General features: G+C 40.9%; 1 protein-coding gene across 3 annotated transcripts in view; it reads right to left on the minus strand.

Annotated features, from left to right (window-relative positions):
* PIK3C2G (phosphatidylinositol-4-phosphate 3-kinase catalytic subunit type 2 gamma) overlaps positions 1–18,883 on the minus strand; it is a 310,696-nt gene that overhangs the window by 212,534 nt on the left and 79,279 nt on the right. The window contains exons 2-8 of one of the 3 annotated variants that reach the window (XM_075440297.1): positions 13,837–13,946; positions 13,018–13,152; positions 10,455–10,606; positions 7,843–7,994; positions 5,496–5,605; positions 3,985–4,158; positions 298–1,024 (exon numbers count right to left, since the gene is read on the minus strand). In XM_075440297.1, the coding sequence (XP_075296412.1) occupies positions 298–927 (630 nt within the window). In that variant the 5' untranslated portion in view covers positions 928–1,024; positions 3,985–4,158; positions 5,496–5,605; ... (2 more) ...; positions 13,018–13,152; positions 13,837–13,946. Of the gene's footprint in view, positions 1–297; positions 1,025–3,852; positions 3,918–3,984; positions 4,159–5,495; positions 5,606–7,842; positions 8,130–10,454; positions 10,607–13,017; positions 13,153–13,836; positions 13,947–18,883 lie in introns of those variants that run through there. The other 2 variants (XM_075440305.1, XM_075440313.1) reach the window with 2 other exon arrangements.

The raw sequence follows: 18,883 nt of genomic DNA on the forward strand, positions 1-18,883 counted from the left end.
ATACTTGACACCTCCCCACATCTCTACCTTTGGAAGCAGCAAGGACCAAATAAGAAGGGAGTAAGAAGTCTCATAGTTGCTTTCGGCCAGCTGAATCATAAGAGGCATAACAAAAATCTCTCCACATGAGCAAAAGTTTTTGCTTCCCCCAAGGCATAAAAGTTTTATTTTTCATCAGGTCTTTAAATCAGGTGCTTCTAATCCATGTTGCTTGAGTGGGAGTGAATACACAAAGTGCAAGGACACAAACAAGAATCAAGAACTTTAAGCACTGTTAATATGAGAAAATTTAAATACCTCTCTGTCATGTCCAGAGCTGCTGGGCCAGGTAAGTCCTATGTCCCATCTTCTGGAACTGTCGGTTAAGCAGGCTTCCCCATTTCCACTTTCACGTCTCACTTCTTGTCCAAATGGATAATTGTCTAAGAAAACGGGACATGGATTGTCTACATTGTCAAAGCCTATCTGAAAACTCAGATTTGTGTGGCCTCTTTCCACATTTGAATGAAACACATTTGTGACTGGAGTTACTCCATAGATTCCTCTCTCTTGACTGTAGGGATAGGGATCCACCAGAGAGCAGTTTCTGTAATCAGACAGTAAAGAAGATCTGAAGCCAACCGTCGGTGACACCGTGCCTTCTTGCTCGTGAGAGATAGGATAAGCAACTAGAGGCTTGTCACAAAACTGCGGGTCAGGCACATTCAGACCAAAGACATCTGATGGGAAAAAAAATTCTTCATGATGATGTGCATGTGATGAACCATAAAAAAAAAATTCATTGCTGACTTCATCAACTATTCGATCGAATCCCAGACGGACCTCTCTGGCTGAACCAGACTGGTACATTGGGTGAGACGCTTGGTCCCCAGCCTGTCCTTCACGAAACCGATTATGTGAGAAAGGCACCATCCCAAAGTATGCCATGGCTGATTCTTTGCTTCGGTTTTACTAATCCTCAGGGAAGTCTTACAATAGTTCCAAGGTCAAGGGAGTAATGTTCAGAACTGGAGCTACACACCCACTGAAACCAAGCACAGAATAAAAGTTAAACATCGAAATATCTAGTATCATGAAAGCAGTACACTTCTTTGGTCTTTTTTTTGCGTTAGAGCTTTCTCCTCAGAGTGGAAATATTTTCTTAATCTGAAGCTTGAGTACTCTTTTGCCTGATCCTTATTTCCAGACATATTTATTATTGCTGAACTACTGTTATTGTTATCCTGAACTCCTAAATAATAGCAACAGGACGCCTGAAACAACTGATCTAAATACTAAAATACTAGTTCTGACAAATATTACAGAAAATCTCTATATTATTTCCATTATTTTACATTTGTATAACACACAGTGCCGGAATCTAAAACAAGCAGGCAGGAAATCTTCACATTAATGATCACTTTAGCAGCATTTTCATTCACATATTCCTCTTTTTTTGTGCCTCAGACTTATTTGTATTCTCCCACTTTTTATCCTTGTGTAATCAGGTGAAGAAAAGTTAAGTCATAGAAGACATGGATCTCCAGTTAATATTCAAAACACCACATCCCAAAAGCCTGGACATGGCATATCTATAAATAGATAAATTTAAGCATTTTTTGTTTCTTTGTTTTTCAAAACAGATGTATCTTCAAAGCTTGAGGCTGCATCTTTTTTAGTAAATTAACAAGCAAGAGCATGAGCTTTTGCAGAAGCTCGCCATCATTCACGCTGTTACTAGCAAGCTTCCTGATATGATTTTGGTGTGTGCCAAATACTCCTGTGGTTCACACGGGCAGCATGTACTGGATACTGCTGTCAGTAGGCATGAGGGTATCTTTTTTAGGAAGAAAGCTTAGTTCTATAACCAAAATCTATTCTGAGCCACTTGCCCTCAAGGCTTTGGCCTGTTTCATTTACTGTTACAGATGTAGCCCAAAAACACAAACGACGTGGAGTAGCAATACCAAATAAAGTACACAGTTGTGCTGGGTGCTTTATCACATAAAAGAAATAGCAACATCTGATTTAATAATCCAATAAAAAATTTATTCCCTAGCAAGAAAAAAAAAGCTACCAAGATGAAAAGCGTGCTCAGAAATTGCTAAAGTCTAGCTCCAGAAATAGCTTTTCCAGTATGTCCGCAAGATCTATACAGTATTAGCTTAGATAATAGTGCCTTGCAATGAAAATCTGTATTACAACAGAAAGTATTCATCACAACTTTATTTATTTTTTGTTTTATTTGAAGTCAAACTCTAGGTGACATAGGCTCCTGTCACCCACAGTGAAGAACGAGAAGAGAAATGAAAACTTAAATAGGCTGAAATGAAATCTCCAGGTTAGAGGCTGAACTACTCTTTCAAGCACTCAACTTACTGGTTCTATGTGTTATGTGGTTTGGTTTGCTTTAACTGAGCCAAAAAAAAAAAAAAGTATTTATGTCATTACAGTAAGCCAGATAACCACAATGATGCACGTCACTTTGAATGGTGATCTAAGCATGAACTTCATTTACAGTCCCTGCACCTTTCCGTCAGAGATCACCACATTTTTAGATTAAGACAACGTGCTTTTTCACAGAAAAAACTGCTAAGCATAGCAATAAGAATTTTTTTTCTTAAATTGTCCTCATTTATAACATCCTCTGTTTCTCATTTCTATAGCAGGTGAATAAAAGAAAGAAAACAAGAAAGAAAAGTATATATCTATTAAAGGAGGAAAGATAACTTCCCCCACTCTCCCTTTCTTGAGAACTGAAATGTTTCAGGAAAAATAAAAGAATGATGCCTCCCTACAGACCCATCTTCCTTCACAAAGTTTTGCTACCTGGAAGACTGTATTAATAGAGGCACAGAAAATACAATACCTTTTACACTATTTGAACTGTTTCTAAAATATTTTCTTTACATTTCAAACAAATTCTGTTTATAATGATACATAAAGGTGTAAAAGCTAACCCTGCTTTTTCACCATTAAGGCTTTTATATGTAACATCCCACATTTCTCCAACAGGCAAATATTCACCCTCACACAGAGCGCCCACCTCCATCTATCTGTATATGAATGCATATCTCCTGCACTCTACACACTGTTCAGGAGAAGCATTGCTTTAAAGACAGGCAGTTTAGCTACGGTGCCAAAGGCTGGTCTGTGCATTCCACTCCCCTGTTCTCCTCAGTGGGCTGGGAAGTCCACATGAGTAACGCGAAGTCTGCACGATGTAGCGGGCTCCCTCTCCCAGGCCGGAGCATGGCAGGTGGAGAGCCCGGCAGGGAGCAGAAACTCATACAGCACTGGAGCACCCTGTCTCTTTTATATAGGTTTGCATTTAAAACCAACCATTTAGCCTGGAAACTCAGCATGCCACGCTATAAATCCCAGTAGTTTAAGTCCTAGCTACTAGTTCAGTTAGTAGGACTAGGCTCTGTATTCGGGCCAACTCCTGATCCTTGACAGCATACAAAGCTCAGGAAAGGATTTGGCTCTTTGCCAGCCCCTATAGCTCCATTTAAATTGTGCAAAGCGCACAGATAACACCGAATTCCGAAAAATCACTAGTGAGGCAAAATTTTTAGTGCATTTTATTAAAAAAAGGTTAAGTTTTTAGGTTAATTTTCTTTGCCTTGTGTTTTCTGAATTCACATTTTGGAGAGTTTGGCTTGCTTTCTCCCACAGCTATGAAGCCCTCCTTTTCCTTTTAAATGATAGTCATGTTTTCACATAACCATGTGGTTCTGGCATTGCAGGTTTTAAAGAAGATTCCCAACAAATACTGTCAAATGTTCACTACAGATCAAGAGATCTCACAGCATCACACAATGCTCGCAACGTTGCAATTGTAATTTATGCACACAAAAATCCTTTCCTTACTTCAGCATGCACATGCATTCTAGTAAAACAGCTTGAGGCACTGTGGGCTCAGTTTTCCCTTTTCACTGGAACCCAGGTGGAGACGACTGGGCCACTTGCTAAGCAGCAAGAATATCTGTTGCAATCTCTTACCTGAAACACACAATTTGTTAGAAGAATATACAGTCTCTTACGTCTTCCTGTTCACAGACACATTCAGATGACCTATGTGCTTTCAGTATCAAGAGGGTGTAACTTTTTAGTCAGAAGCTTTCCTTCCTGTTTAACCGGTTTACTGTGGTAATGATTCTTTCCCACATCTTCCTTCTGGGAAATTTCAAACAGCAGTAACAATAAAAGGGTAACACTTTATCTGTTCTCTTTCTCAACTTGGGAACCCCACTTTTTTTTTTTTTTTTTTTTTTTTTAAACATGGTGGTAATGATCTCGCGCTTTCAGTACTGGTATCAAACATACTTAAAACAAGACAACTTCTCCAACAGAAAGACTTGCCTCAGACTTCTGCACAAGAACACGATTCAGAAATCTTGCTCTACTGCATCTTCATGCAGCTTCCATCTATCTGCTTGGGTGGCGTGTGCTCTGAAAGGCGCTCCTAGCTCTACTCACCGGAGAAGGGGACAGTACAAATCTTGCATGGTGGCAGAGAGGCCCTCTGGCTTTGGCTCCTCATTATGCAGAGTTGGAACAGCCTAATGGGGGAATAACCTCCCTTATGCTGGGATGTTTCCCAAAGACTGCTGAATCATTGTAGAATCACAGAATGGTAAGGGCTGGAAGGGACCTTAAAGACCATCTGGTTCCAACCCCCCTGCCATGAGCAGGGACACCTTCCACCAGACCAGGCTGCTCAGAGCTCCATCCAGCCTGGCCTTGAACATTGCCAGGGAGGGGGCATCCACAGCTTCTCTGGGCAACCTGTGCCAGTGCCTCACCACCCTCATGGTGAAGAATTTCTTCCTAATATCTAATCTAAATCTGTCCTCTGAAGGCCCTGAAGCCTTGCCCCTCTGCAAAGGGCCCGTTGAAAAGCCAGAATAAATACAGCACTGGTCACAAACATCTTCCTAGACCTCAAGAAGCACAGGACCCTCCATAAAAGGCAGCAGCAGAGGCTACTCCAGGCACTATGCAGAGGGAGCTCCCTTAGAGACCATCTGTCTCCACACTTCATACCATTCCTTAAAAAGGTATAAATTGCTTCACTGAAGTGGCTATTCAGAATTCACACAAAATCCCAATCCTAGTCTACTCCAAGGTTGTTACAGTCAGGAAACCATCCTCAAAAACAGTGAGGGAGTCAGTATCAACAAAACAATATTTGTTATAAAAAGGCATGCAGTAAGACTGAACAGATTAGGATAAAGCATTTAAAGTTAATGATTAATCTCAGATATCTTGTATCTGATAAACTGAATGAAGTAATAACCTGATAAAGCATTATAGGGAAAGCTCTGCCCTTCGAAGTTTAACAAAAAGATGTCAACAATGTAATTATGATTTAAAAGCAGTTAGCCAAGGACAAAACTTTTCTCAGTTGGTGAAAGGTGATGCATTTCTTCCTCATATATTCTCCAACCCTTAAAATGTCAACTTGCTCCAGAAACAATTTGGTGGCATTTGTGCTGTACTATAGTCGTTACCAGTGATTACTGTGAAGCCATCCTGAGAGAGAGGAACACACCAATTTTAGGAGCTGCCATTTCAGAGTTTACAGCAGTGTGATCTTCCTTCATCTCACAGTGACTGGACCCTATAAAAGGAAGAGGATCAAGAAAAACAAGGAAATATGAATGGGAAGAGCTCGTATTCCCAAGTAAACACAGAAGGCTATACGCATAATATGAACTGAGCGGGGATACCTTCCCCTCTCTTCCCACAGCAATTTCCAGGACAAGGTTATGAAGGTTTTTCTTGGGAAACTCTGAACATTTTCAGGATCTTATTAGGTTTTCAAGGTGGCCACTATTTTTCTGTTTTCTGGTTCCTACCGAAGTAGTAGGCAGGAAACTGTTGAGTCATTTTCTACCCTGACTCCTAGAACTACCAAGAACTGCCTCCTCCTCTTTTGCTGGCATGTGGGACAAAATCTCTAGAGAGAGACAAAGAAAACGGGATACTCCCTGGGATGCCTCTTTGCCTTCTGTTAGCTACTCTCGCTGCTCCACCAACCGGCAGGAGCCTACACCTCACTCTGATTAAGGAAAAATCATGTATTTGATTTAGCCACGTGTGAGCGCGCTCATGCGAGCTAGGTCTGACAACAAGCTGCAGGCAGAGCTGGCAAAATCGTCACTCTAACACAGACCAGGATGAAATACAGCATCTTCAGCAGGCTTTTGCTCTCAGTGTTGCTTCACGCACAGTTTGGAGCTTTCCCAAATCGCACCCTTGCATTTGAAACCTCCAGGTCTGGAGTAATAACAGGCTTGCAAAGGGAATGCAGCAAAATGTTTCAGCAATCCGTGGGGTCAGAAAACTGGCTAAACAGAGCTCCAGTGAGGAAACTGCTCCAGTTCGCAAGGGAGCCAGCCGTCTGTGTTACTGTTCTCCAGTGCCACCTACTGTCATCTCCCCAAAACTGTGAGGCAAGGAACAGAGATCTCTGTGTCAAGCACAGTGGCAATTAAGCTTTCTGTCTGGCTGCAGGGAATGTCATCACAAGTATCAGCATCTCTGACAAACACGGCCCCTGTTGGAAGGCCGACCTTTACGGGAAAGATTAATGATGGTTGAGATCCTGATCAGAGACGGTGTGATACTCCTCCTCTTAGCTCACTGCTCCAAAGTCCTGCCGCACCAACGCAATGACAAGGTATCAGCAAAGCTACATAGGTACAAAGGGGTTTTTCCACGTGCTGGTGAAAACAAAGTGATCAATGTCAAGATTTTGTTGTGTTTAAGCAGCAGATGAACAAGAATTCTGGTACCAAAAAGATGTTAAGACCTGGGTTTTTTTGTACTACAGGCCCATTTTATTTCTTTCTCACTTACAAGCTTCATCAAGCAGGGACTGGGCCTCCCTACCTGCGTAGAAAAACCCAGCAAAGTAGATGCTGCTGGGCAAAGAAAACAGAAGCTGCAACAAACACATTGTCAAATGATTCATCGGTAAAAGAGACATTTGGTGTAAAGGGCAAACAGGACTTTCCAATTCTGAAAACACTCCTCTGTTTACTCACACAGAACAAGCCAAGGAAAGGAGAGAGAGTGAGAAAGAGCAGGAAGGAAGCATTTCACTTTTCCAAGAAAAATAAATAGGAAACATTTTGTTTTACACAGAAAACACTTTCACAGCCTCTGCTGACACCTACATATAATATACGAAGTTACTAAGTTACCAACACCCTCCTGAGGTTTGAAACCGGCTGTTGCGAAAGACCAACCTCCACAGTCAACACATGCAGACTGGAAAACCAGCCATGACTAAGTGTAGACCATTGATTTTAATCTCTCCTTTTATTTGATCATCTTTTGTACTTTGATCCTCTGAAAGGAACAGCTCCAGTAAAGTGTGCTGTTTCTGGCAGAAACAACTACTCCAGCTTTAAAAAAAATCAAATTGCTGAGAAAATGAAGTGCTGAAATGGAGAACGGTCTTACCACAACCATCTTAAGAGTTAAAATAAAACAAGCAGGCAGATTTTTATGTGTATATACACACACGTACACACACACTTGCATATGTATTCTTACATATAAGTATATGTATGTAAACATACATGAATATGCATAAACGCACGTATATGTGTGTATATTTATATGTATATATAGATCTCTCTAAAAACGCCTAACATATATGTATTCATACATATAAATGCCTAATTAACACTAACTGACCCAAGAAAAGAGCTTAAACACTTCAGAAAAGAAGTCAAGCCACAAGTTTCAGCTCAAATACCCCAATGCTCAGGAGTACTTAAAGCCAAAGCTTTCGTTCATACAACTTTATAAATTTCACTTTGTGCTGGTTTCTTCCATTTCCCTTACCTTAAGCGATTTTTTCCACTGTTTTCTTACGCTGTTCTTTTCATCTCCCCAGTCCAGCGTGCCTGCTCAATGGCTTTCTGTGAGATTCAGCTTTTCATTCCAGTGTATTCAATAGGGTTTGTTGACCTTCCAGAAATTGTTCATATCATAGACTGTACAAATATAAAAGCACAGTCTTGTGATACTAGCACACTGTTAAGACAAGCTCCCTAGCCACGAAAGCAGGCTTTCTTCTATGGAAAATTTTGTGAGCTGGCTAATCGCCAAGACCCCTTCCCATTGCAGCTTGTGGTGCATGGGGCTCTACAGGATTGCTAAAGCAGAAGGAGAGCAGAGAACAACCCAAAGCAGAGAGCTTGGCCACTCTGGCAGACCTGAGCCAGGGTGACAGAGCCAGGGCGACCTTGCTGTTGTAGCCCAGCCATGCCGCCTCCGGGAGCTGTTAATATCACGATTGCCTCACAGAGGACATAAGTTAAGTTTGGCTTTAAATTCAGCTCCTAAGTGACCACGTAAAAGGGAAGGGGAAATGGTAATAAAGACCCACTTGCACTCCTTGCTGGGTTTTGCTGTGAGTGGACCTTCGGTTCACACGATGTGTCGGCTCAGTGGCTTGCTCAGTATTCAGATGAAGTAGTAGGACCAAGTCTTTTTCTCTTATTGATGCCCTGGATCCCTCCAGTAAAACCAGTGAAACTAAAAAACCTTACACTAGGTTTATACTACAAATCAGTATATACAACACCACAAGCTAGTAGATACTGTAAACCTAGTATAACATCTGAATCAGCTCTACTGTCTTTATCAAAGAAAAAAGTTAATAACTGTTTAAGCATAAAAATACAGGCATTTAAAGCCAAAACAACAGCTTGCTTACACAGTATCAACCTTGTCTCAGTTTGTCTTTCCACAAGGATGCTTGTGTACATTTGCAATGGTGCACATACTGCAGTGCCACAACATCTTAAATAACGCAATATTTCTAAATTTTCCCTGAACTTCTTGCACATGGGTAGCTTCTTAGATCTTTCTTCTGACTTTAATTTTACTGTCATAATTGCTCACAGTATGACCGAAACATTTGCTTTTAAAAAAAAAATTGTTTGTGAGTATATATATAATTTTTAAACCAACCGAACAGCATTCCTTCTGTGCAATTCAGGACATAAAGCATCTGCTTAGATAGCTAATTTGGCTGCTTACTTAGGTTGCCTATGCATGCCAGCAAAGCATTCATTACTGTTTTCATTAAAACTCTACCTGCAGCATGAAAGCCAACAATAATTTACATGAGTTTTCACATAAATAATGCAAAGGGACTGCTTACCTGCAATAAAGCATATTTCTGCAAACTGCTATGTGAAATTAAGCTCACAGCAGCCCTCCACCACAATTGGACCAGCTCTCGAATGAGTGGCTGGCAAAGAGATACTTGCAGCGCTGAGAATCCAGCTTCATCTGTCACCTCAAAGTACCTTCCCCATCAATGGTACCGCACAGATTATTCTTACAACAGCAACTGCTCTTTGCTGTGTCAAGTCCTGTGCAAGCCTGCTAACGATATTTTTGTATTTACAAATGAGGGGAGCAACAGGGAAGACCCTGTTCACTGGACTTGTAGAACTAAATAGGTGAGGTGCATCCACTGGGGCTGGGCGAGATACTCATGCCGCACCATTTCTGTGGTGACAAATGTACACCCTACTGAATGATACCAAAGGCACTCATCTCATTGCAGTAGCCACGATTTAAATTTGTGTTCTGCCTTGCACTATTTTGGGCAGCCCAGCCAACCGTTCTCGTTTCTGTTTCACTGGCCTCCCCACCTTGCTCTGTCTTCCTCTCAAGTGCGGAAATAAATTGATGCCAAGAAGGGAGCCAGCAGCACGGTGCTTCACACCAGAGCTGAGCTGCTACACTCGTACAGCCTGGAGGGGGAACTGCTAGGCCCAGACGCAGAGGGCAAGAGAAAATTGCGCTGAAGTAGGAATACCCCAGGGAAAGAAAAAGGAGTAGGATTTAGTCTCCATGTACAACGGCCTCTACAGGAGGCTGGTAACTTCCAGGGACAGGTTCCCAGCTCACAATGAGATCAGATCATCTGGCAAGCACTGGGGTAGGAAAGTAAGGGTGAAAAGCAAGACAGCGCTCTACTCATTCCCACCCATTGCACAGCCCGTGAAAACCCCTCACTCAAAAAGTTCAATAGTCTCTGTGTAGACAGTAATTTCCTGGTAGTTTTGGGCAGAGGGTCGCAGTTCACTACTATAAAAGAAACAAGCAGTACCATCCACCACCATGGCCTACAAGATGGCCAAAACCACCACGCATAGATGACCTGAATGCAGACAGGGAGAGGCACACTTCTCACCACAGTTGCCAGGGAAAATGAAAAAAGAGGAATCTTTGGGGTTAGGTACATTCCCTACATTCAGCAGTGATGTCTTGTCACCCCTGCCCAACCAGCCTACGCCTAGCTCTCTTCACTCTCCCCTTTGAGGTTCATGCAAAATAAGAAACCTCAGTTTAGAAGTTTTAGACTGAGGGTGGTGACCCTGTATCACAAGCAGCACAACCACCTCCCTCTTTTCCCAAGGAAGTGCTGAACTTACCAGATTCATCTGATCCCAAGCACAGGAACACCAGACTGCTCCTTCCAGTTCTGGCAGAGTCAGCGTGGGAGCTCTCCTGATGCAAAGCTCAGAGCCTGGCCACCTGACTGCAAACCTGCAGTGTTCAGGTCAAACATGAGCCTGCAGTATGCCTAAAAGCAAATGAACACAGAATTTGCTGTCATTTCGGTTTTTGCTAAGGGCTGGTGGTTTTTTGGAGGAGGAGGGGACAGGAGTTTCAGAATACAAAGCAGAGCAATTTGACCCCACCAGCTGAGAAGCCTTAAAAAAAAAAGTAAAAGTTTAAATACACCTGACATTCAGGTGCTGAGGTGTCCTGTCAAAACACTGTATTGCAGGCCTCCAGGACACAGTCTAAAATAAGAGATCATGTTGTACCACAGAAACGTGCCCTTCCTTTGAGGCCTAGTATCATAGCATGACCATGAAAAAAACCTCCATACTGTAATTTGAGAATATAAGCCTGGTTTATATTGATATTAAAATAAACCTCATCCACAGAACTCCTTGAACATCTGCACTTACCTCTGACTGCCTCAATTAACATTATAGCAGCAAGTCCAGGAAAAATCCCGGCATCCTAGACTGAGACTGGAGCTCACTCCTAATACACTGCTCATGTCTGCTGCAGACTAGGAATAGCTAGCTCATTCTACGCTTGGTTGATCTACTTTTATATCCTTGATTCATATGGAGTTATGCAAACTTCGTGTTTGCTATCAGGCTATGAAAAAGCCTATTGTAACTAGGATATGGTTTTCTTAGCTGTAAATGCACATGCAAAATAGAAAGAGCTTTGATACTGAGATTTTTCCCCCCCCGAGGTTCAAGTATTTTATCATTTAATAATATTCCATTTTCCTATTGCAGTCGCTTTTAAAACATCTTTTGTATTAGCTCCAAGTATTATAATTCCTTCAAAATTCCTCTGGAGGGCACTATTACCATAACTATACAATTAGCTACAGATGGCTGTAATAGAGATAAACACTAAATAGCCTTGTTGGCAGGAGGCAGAGTGTCTTTTAACCAAGACAGCTTCTTTACTGCTGGCTGGGTTTCTACTCTGCTTTAGCGGATATGGCAAATCTTCGCTACAAAGAGCGAATTTAGAAATTATTATTATAGAGATTTTGTGGGTTTGGGTTTTTTTTCCCAGTCATCATCTTTGTTAGCAAGTACTAGAATTTGGTATATCCTTTCAAAGCTTTGCAAAAGTGGTATTCCCAAGGCACAGCATGAATTAATGACACTTGAGCTTGGGAAGTGATGGAGGAACTGATAATCTTGCAGACTCTTCCTATTCTCCATAGCCACCCCTGTATCCTTGAGTCTGTGAGACCTGTACTCCACTCTCCTCCCATTCACCAGAGCTGCCCAGTTCCACAGTGCAGAGCAAGGTCATCTGCTCCTCCAAGATTTAGAAAAGCCTGTCCAGCATAAAGAAAGGGAAGGATAGCATTTTGGAGCTAGGAAAGAGATTGCGACATATCAGGATTTCTTAGTAGCAGCATGCTTTTCAGAAGTGAGAAGAAAATCAGAAGTGAGACTCACAGTCCATAGGAAAACGTTTTTGAAAACAGGTTCAAGTCACAAAAGCTTGGTAAGGTCGTTAAAGCAAACGTGTGCGTCTAATCCGGTCGCCCTCTTGTGATCACGCAGTATATTGCATCATCATTTTATCTGCTCTGAAATTTTGCAGGGTAAACCAGCGGTGACCTGCAATCCTCGGAGTTCAAGTTTTGAGGGTTTGGGTTTCCCCCCCCCTGCATCTTCTGGGAAACATCACAATTATGTACAAAAATATTTGCTTTACTTTGATTTTACTTCCTCTTTTGTTTTTCCTTCTATGACTTGCATGTGTAGTTGTTTCATCTATTTTCAATTAGACTAGAAATTATTTGAATAGGTGCAATACCTGCGTGAGAGCTTTAATAGCAAGTAACATAGCAAGGTTATAACAGTGATGAGGGTCTTGGGATACTGTATCATATAGAACAAAATTATACTGATATAACGTGTTTTTAATTAGGCCATCAAGGAAAGAAGGTAAGAGGGAAGGGTATATTTCAGTTATGGCAGGAGTTGTACAGAACAAACTAATATTACAGACTGAAAATCAGCACATGTAACTAGAATAAAAACTCTTAGAATAAAAATAAATAAAGGTTTTGAATTAACTTGTTACCTTAAGTTTGGATCTGCATTGATGCTTTCATTAGTAAAAATTATCCTTACTCTTTTTCATTGATCCCTTACCCATTTCAACCTGAATTCTGTTACTAATTATCACCTAATTCAAACATAGGCCTCACACTTGTGGCTTATTTCAGATCTTTCCTTCTTCCTGACATCTGCATTGCCACACTGAACACTGAACTCTCACAGCTTCTCCTCCTAATCACTAGCCTTCAATAGCAATTGAGGCATTTTGGTTTAGATTAAAAGATTTTTAAAAACATAAAAAGGAATGACATGAACTTTTCAAACAGATGTAAGAGGGAGAAAAAAAAAAGACAGGTCAGATTTGTGGTATACCAACCTTCACATTGTCCTTATAACGTACTCCCCAGGCAGCCTTCACTTTTGCAACCAGCACTCAAGCAGCCGCTCACCCTAGGGCCCAGTCAGCTTGGCAGGATGACAGAGGTCAGCATTTCACACGAATGAACAATTTCTGCAATATATAAGGCAAGCATTCAGCTCCCTCTCTCTCTTTTCACCTGTCCTTTAAAGTTTAAACCCAGACTATCATAGGTACGGTGTGCAACACAATGAAAATTTCTCTTTCTATTAACCATTTGAACCCTTAAGGAGTGAAACACAATTTAAAACTGATAGAAGCCACAGAAGGGCTCCTCTTTTTTCCCCCCCATAACAGTTTCTTTTACTTATGTACTTTCCCTCGCACACAAACCCCCACTACCTCTCCAGCTCAATCACTGAGTATGAGAGAATCTTGCTGTTGTTCCAAAGAGTTCAAAGTGTGTGCACGTGGCAGGGCGAAGTGGGAGCGGTACTTTGACCAGATTCACTCCTTGAATTAATACATTTCTGCTTTGAATGTGACTGAGTAAGAATAACATGTTTTTCACTTACATGCAAAGTATTTTTGGGTGGGAGAGGGAATGTCTGTACAGTGACGTGGTTCAGGAAATCACCATGCAGAACTTGCAGTGAGGCCAAATCAAACGGACTACAGCAAAACAAAGTCTTTCTAGTGAAGCCTCATCAAGGCACTAGGCAACACGCAAAAATTTTAGTAAACTCAGAGGGGTTAGGGTTAAGTGGTCACGAATCTACAAGCTATAATCAAAGACTTAACTCTCCTGTCCTAAAAAAAACCAAAAAACCAACGCACCTTTCCTGTTATTAGCTGAATGGTCTGAACAGGCATGGAAACTCAAGTTGTCTTCCCAAATTCTCTGTACAATTCTCAGAATGCACCTGTGTGACTTTGGTTCAAGCTCACTGTCAAAGGAAGATGAGAAGAAGAAAGCAGACTGAAGTCTGTATAAGGAAACTTGCATTGGCTTTGCTGTGCTGTTATGTAGCCTGCGAACTCCTGCGCTCCCAAAATTCAAAACTCAAATCAGATTTCTCTGGGGTAGGCTGGGGTTCTGCTTTGATCCAATGTGCAATTTTTATGAAAAAAAGACATTTAGAAACAGTTTCTGGGCAGCTATTAAACGTAAAATAACTGTTTAGCAAAATTCGATTATAATAGATTAGATAAATTGGATTAAGAAGGCCACAAAAACAGCATAAGTGAAGTCTAGAATTTACTAACTGTTTTAAAGGGTTTAGGCTGGCCATAAAATAATTTTGTAGTCCTGGAGCCACGTGCTGATGTGCACCATCCCAAATTTCCGCACGTAAAGAGCTGCACCCAGGGGACTATTAACACAGTAGACACAATTGTGACTGCGAAACAAACCCATGCCTCCTGAGCTCCAAACTGTTGTAAGGGCCATTACGGTCATTGCTTTTATACCCAACAAAAAGCTTTAAGAAGAAAAAGTCATGGATGGGCCATGAGACATGAATTCATGACAAGAGAGAGTTCAGAAATTCTGAACTTCTGACTTGTCCCAACCTCAGTGCCATTTAGAAGATCAGGTAACTAAAATGTTAAGATGTTCAGGATTAACCATAAAGCTTGCACTTCCATTGAACAAAGCATCACTTTGCCTTTCCCAGCCAGACTACTGTAACTGAGTACAGCCATATATTATATATAACACATGAAGAAACATGCAATTGCAGATGGTACCCCTTTTAGCCAAGAAGAGAGAAGCTTAAGCCATCCTGATAAGCCTACAGAGGCACCAGACAGTGAAAAAAAACGGTCTTGCATTGCATTTTTTTGATTCAAGAGTTTTTATTTTATTGCTCTTAACCTCACCTGAAACTTTAAGCTCCAATGAACTCCTGAAGTTCAGTTACTGTCTTTCTCAGTCCCATATCGTTGAACCCGTTTTTTGTACCATTGAAATATTTGGACAGGGCAAGAGATATCCTCTTGCAGCTAGAAACAGCTTGTTGAAAGAGAACTGTAATACTCAAACAAGGATCTTTTCTAGAAATACTCTTTGTTTTGCTTTTTCTTTCTTTTTGAGCGACATGTTTTAGAAAGTTTGCAGAAAGAACAGTGGGGTTTCAGGGCCTTGTTCCTCCATCTGCAAGAAGGCAAAAGCTTATGATCCATCCACATCTCTGAGGACTGAATTTCAGCTTGAATTCCCTGGAGCCTGGCCTGAAGAGGATGTTGCTTCAGTGAATTCAATTTTCCAGGGTATTAAGAACTGAGAAAGTAAAATAGATGACAGGTACTGAGGGTAGAATTCTAGCTCCACTGGAGGTTAATGAGGCTTTCTGCCACTGACTTCAGGTAGGCCAGGATTTCACCCCAGCTTTGGGGAGCAGAGCAGAAAAATATTACACAATAAAGGTTTAAATCTTGTATAAGGCGGAGTTTGGTAGTAAAATATGAATAATGATGCTGACTTTGCTTGTAAAACTCTTTGAAAAGTACGGAAGGAAAGCACAATGTAAGAGTGTGGCATTAGGGATATTTCACTGCAATATTGCAAGCAATCAAGACTATTTCTAAAAACTGCTATTTTAAGGATATTAAGTCTTTGAGGGGTTAGAAGAAAAAAAAAAAAAGCCTGCTGAACAAGCTACGGAGTTTTGTATTCCTTTCAAGGTGTAAGGCACTTGAGCAATGCAAGACAGTCCTAATGCTTGACAGTCCCAGTTTGTCCCATTCTAAACACAGTTTTCCTCAACAGAGGCATAGCACCACAGCAGAAGAAAAACTGTTTTATATAATGTAACGGGGAAGCCTCATCACTGAGACCTCCCACGGTCAAACAGACACAAAGCCACTGGGGCTGGAGACTGGATATCTCAGCACGCTTTCTTCGCTCTGCTATGGTCAGGGCTCCTGTGAGATTTGGAGTAAATTCATTTCCATCTCCAATCTTCCAGTTGGCTCACTACCTCTCTCTTTATAGCTAGGGAAGATTTCTAATAAACATATGGCACTTAAAAATCTCTGATAACTTGTCTCTAGATCTATCCTGGATACTAGATCTAGTACATAGATACTATTATCTAAGGGAATACTTCTCACTGTGTTTCTTGTCTCTGTTTCAGGGATGCATTTCGCAAGAGTCATATATAATAGTGTTCTCAAACATTATTTCCGTGGTCTTGTCATGGATTTTAGCATGCTAACATAACAAGCAAAGAAAATAGCTACAACTGGTGTAGCTTGAGGTCAATCACAAATCTATTGGGAGCACATTTGGTCACTTCGTAAGGAATTATCAACTGTTAAAACTCGTTCTGACAATTAGAAAAACACTTCTGATGTACAAGAGGTTTTTGATGCTCTGCCTTATTCTCAGAGAGGAAAATAAGGGGAAATGTAGAAGAAATCTGCCTTTAATTCCAACTCATATAATTTTATTGGTCTGAATATTTTACCTTGATCTCAGTGGTATGAAAACACATTAAGATACAGGCCATCTTAATACTACCACATGTAAGGAAGAAAGGAAATGAAGAAAGAAAAATGGCAATAAAGAAAGCAGGCAAAGCTGTGTGGCAATGGATTAAAAAATCAGGAGCAAAGGAAAGAAGAGCAAACGAGGAGGGGAGCAAAAGAGATAAAGTCATCAGAGAGGGCAGTAGAGGATGGAAAAAGAAATAAACAGAGGAAGGCAGGCATTATCTAAAGCAGAAGTGCAGTGGAGACAAAAAATGTATATATATAAACAGAGCAGAGAGGTGCCACAGAAATAGAAAACAAAGTTGTGAAAAGAAAATCGATAAATTATGAAAATAGGATACAAAAGAGAATAAGGAAAGCAAAGGAGCTGAAGCACAGCAAGAGAACAGAAAAAGACACCACCTCTGAGAATGCATTTAATTCCAGTCAAGAGGTGGCTTGGGGCCTACATTTAGCTGACCAAATTCCCAGGGAATTAAGAAAAAAAAGCCAAAACAAAAACCACACACCCCCAACCCCACAGACCACCACAGATTCTGGGTAACACCATCACAAGGTGCCTTTCAATGCCTTTAAGCTTTCTCTGGGCTAGCTGGATTTCTTGATTTATCTCTTCTTATTGTTCCAACACTTTTGCCAAACTTACTTTACCTCCTCAGCTGCCTCCTGCAACTTCCTCCCTTTACACTTTTTTTTTTGCTTGCTGTTTTTCACTTTGATTTGAAAGGACCACTATAACAAGCGCTTGTTTCTAACCTACAGTAACTGACTGAAAGATGACAACACATCCACAAAAGCTAAAGAACAATTGTAAGGAAAGCAAAATAAGTTAAGAAGAAACTAGCAGTCGGTGCAATTCAGCATTTTGTCTTTTATACTGCCAACTGTGTAAACGTCTTCATCCACATGTTAAGCACTGTAAGTTTCTCATGGGCAAAAATGTTAAAAATCTTAAACGCTGAAGTGTGTAAATGAACAGCCCTGGTAACATCCACTAAAACTGATTTTGAGGGGTTTGGCTTTTTTTTTTTTTTTTTACTAATTTCTTCAGTAACACTGCCTCAGCTATGCTCTTTTAGCCCCCCAAATGTCAATCAGCAAACAGCTTCCATCTCTGCTACCAGGTCTGCAAAACTGGGTCCCATTTCAGTATTAAAATACTTGGCCAGAATGTAAAAGTTTTATAGCCACGACTGCAATGTTTCTGAGAGTGGGTTTGATTCTACTGTTCTAACACCATTTAATTTAACTCCAGCATTTCGTAACATAAAAAAAAAACCAAAAAACTGAAGTTCAGCAGGCTGTTTTGGCAAAGCAGGCCCTTAGCTAGAACTCTTAGCACTCCATTGTTTGCTGTGAAAAAAAAGGAAAGCAAACCAGATTTGGAGCACTAATGATGTACTTCAAGAATTAATGGTGTGCACGTGAATGTGATGCTGTTCAACGTTTTTCACTAGCGAACCTGATCAGCAGCCATCTTGCTGAAAAGGATGACAAGACCTTGACACTTGCGGTTCGGGATTTGGAACTATGCAATGGCATACCAAGTGGTGCCCTGTACTAACGCAGCTTTAACCATCACACTGTATTTAGTATATAATAGGGCAGATTTAAGGGGCAGGAAGGTAACTAATTAAGACTTTCTTTTCTCCTTGTACAAAATTCTGACTGGAGTGGCTCATGCTGGGACTTTACACAACATGGGTGAAGCTCCCTGTTTCAGTGACATCTGTTATGCATCAGTACAGGTAAAATTGATGTCTTCCTATGTGAAAGCAGCTTTACAAACAGGATCAAGCCTAGGCCCCACTCTGGAAATGCAGGAAGACTCAGCGAGGTTTTGAGAATAGGTGAACTTGCATCATTCTTATGGCGAAGATCCCTGGATGGAGGGGATCTATCAATTTTTCAACTCAGTCTCTGCTTTCTGTTTAAGTTCTTAACCTTTCAAAACCAAAACCTTTTTTGACAATATAAAACTTGCTAGAGTACTTTTTCCACCAAAAGAGTTTCTAAGCTTTATGATAGCTTTTCTAGTCAAAACCAAAGAAAGCACCCCACGTGATGATCACGCGGAGCCAGAGGGGGAACCAGCAACACAGTCTTTGTTCTAGGGGACTTTAAAAAGCCAAGAAAACAAGAAAACAAAAACAATTCAGCTCAGTGTAGAAACATACTTCTGAACATTTTCACATGAAGCAAGTATTTTCTGAAAAGGAAACCAGAAAAGGATTGCAGCACTGATCACTGAATTGAGGGTTAAACAGGAGAAAACTCAGGCAAGTGAAAAATTACAAGCATGATTCGAGAAATATTCTGACAGCCGGACACAAAGTGAGTCTCACTACTCAAAGTCCAAGAAGAGAGTCCAACTGTGCAACTAGAGCTG

The sequence above is a fragment of the Opisthocomus hoazin genome, chromosome 1 (genome assembly GCF_030867145.1).
Source record: "Opisthocomus hoazin isolate bOpiHoa1 chromosome 1, bOpiHoa1.hap1, whole genome shotgun sequence".
In the NCBI taxonomy this organism is placed as follows: domain Eukaryota; kingdom Metazoa; phylum Chordata; class Aves; order Opisthocomiformes; family Opisthocomidae; genus Opisthocomus; species Opisthocomus hoazin.